Raw genomic sequence first — 1,724 nt, forward strand, 5'->3', positions numbered from 1 at the left:
TTCGCAGTTTCTGTATTCAAGCCTTTGGATTTTGCAGACTCTTGGGGTTTTCCCTCGTGCATTTTCATGCTTTCAGCAGGCTTTCCACCTACCTCCCTACCTCTGCACACCCCCGTGATGGACAAGCTACTTTTGTGTGTGACAGTATTTTCAGGACAGCACGTGAATTTGTCCAGGGCTTTTTTATTCCCTGCTTCCCACCCCAAACTGGCAGGGTACCAAGTAGGGAAGACTGGTCTACAAAAGCAGCAGCATTGCTTTTCCCTCTCTCACAAGACACTTACACCAGAAATCCACCTGCTGAAAGCTCTTGGTCATGATCAAATCCCGTCTCCCTTTCAGTTTCTTGGGCTCCACCTCCATGGACTGCAGGTCAGGCCTTCCAGAGCTGGGGAGGGAACAACAGAAGATAACGTTAACCTACCAAGACGCTGGGACTGCACAGGGAGGAGAAGAGGCCCTTAGTCTCCACACCTGCAGCAGAGAAGTGATTCACCTCGCTATCCAACCTGCCAAATGCCAGCATGAGATGGCTTAAGGCTAAAGCCTACAGCAGGTAGTGGCTTCGGGTAGAGCACCTCCACTCAAGGCACACACCTGGCATGTCCCAGGGGAGTGGCAGAGGGACTTGCAGAGGCAGCACCGCTCCGCTGCAGCCTGGGAAATGTGCTTCTCACAGGCAAGGCACCACCCGCAATGCCTGCCGGCACTGCGAGGCATGATGCAAACCAGCAGACATGCCCAGCGCACGAGTAGATGACCACCCCTGTCACACACCTCAAGGCAGGCCTTGTGAGGCAGGGTTTTAGTAACCGTGAGAACTTTAAATATATCCCTCAAAACCAACTTTAAGCTGGGGAGAGGTGGAGAGGAAGGGGTTTGAATCCATTGGAAGGAAGCTGAGCCGCATACCAAGGTTGTCCATACTCCTGGTCCCGGCGCGGAGAGCAGGCTTCTGTTTTTATCGTCACCATCTCCCCTAAGGAAGCCTGGGTCTGGATCAAACAGTCCTTCAAGTTTTCACTCATGTTCTGAAAAAGAATGAAGGAAGGGAGGAAAAATGAGTGTCCCGGAAATCACAGAATTCCTGCCCCAGGCCAGGACAGAGCCAGCAGACCAGGCTCACTCCCAGCACAGAGAGCCACCATCCTGCGCCGGGGCACCTATGTGTGTGGGTAGGTGGAAGCCCCTTCCCACACCAGGAAGAAAAGAGCAGTTCAGTCACAGGTCAGGTGAAGCACATGTGACACCACAGAGCAACCCGAAGCATGGGGAATCTGAAGTATGCTCCCACAGCACCCACAGAAAACACGTGAATGGAATTTAAGACTGATAGGTGGGATGTGTTACAGAAACACAGAGCACCATTACCTCAGAGCAGGTCTTTGGGGACAGAATGCCAAGAAAGAAGAATGCAGGTGGTTGTGGTAACCAGGACCCATCTACAAATATATGTCAGTCTCCACCTGGGGACAGAGTGGGGTATACTACACCCCTGCAGATGGAGCTTTCCATGTCCTCTGGACACCTCTGACAAACAGGTAAGTTCCTACAGCGCCCTGCCAGACTCCACCAAAACTGGACAAGTCATGCTCTGTGTCTTCCTGTCCTTTGCGATGACCCTGAGCTGCCACCATCCTTCTGGGACACAAGCCACTGTAGTGAAAATGTTTCTCCCTCGGGTCAGTGCAAGAGCTGGGAACCACTTAATGATGTCTAAAGAC

The 1,724-nt window shown here is 52.4% G+C and overlaps 1 protein-coding gene across 1 annotated transcript in view; it reads right to left on the bottom strand.

Moving 5' to 3' along the window:
* Positions 1-1,028, bottom strand: part of PRDM11 (PR domain containing 11) — a 26,124-nt gene extending 25,096 nt beyond the window's left edge. The window contains exons 1-2 of the mRNA XM_010148515.1: positions 913-1,028; positions 285-388 (exon numbers count right to left, since the gene is read on the bottom strand). Coding sequence (XP_010146817.1) covers positions 285-388; positions 913-1,028 — 220 coding nt within the window. The remainder of the gene's footprint in view (positions 1-284; positions 389-912) is intronic.
* Between the last annotated feature and the right edge of the window lie 696 nt (positions 1,029-1,724).

Source organism: Eurypyga helias, unplaced genomic scaffold (genome assembly GCF_000690775.1).
Source record: "Eurypyga helias isolate BGI_N326 unplaced genomic scaffold, ASM69077v1 scaffold14833, whole genome shotgun sequence".
In the NCBI taxonomy this organism is placed as follows: Eukaryota; Metazoa; Chordata; class Aves; order Eurypygiformes; family Eurypygidae; genus Eurypyga; species Eurypyga helias.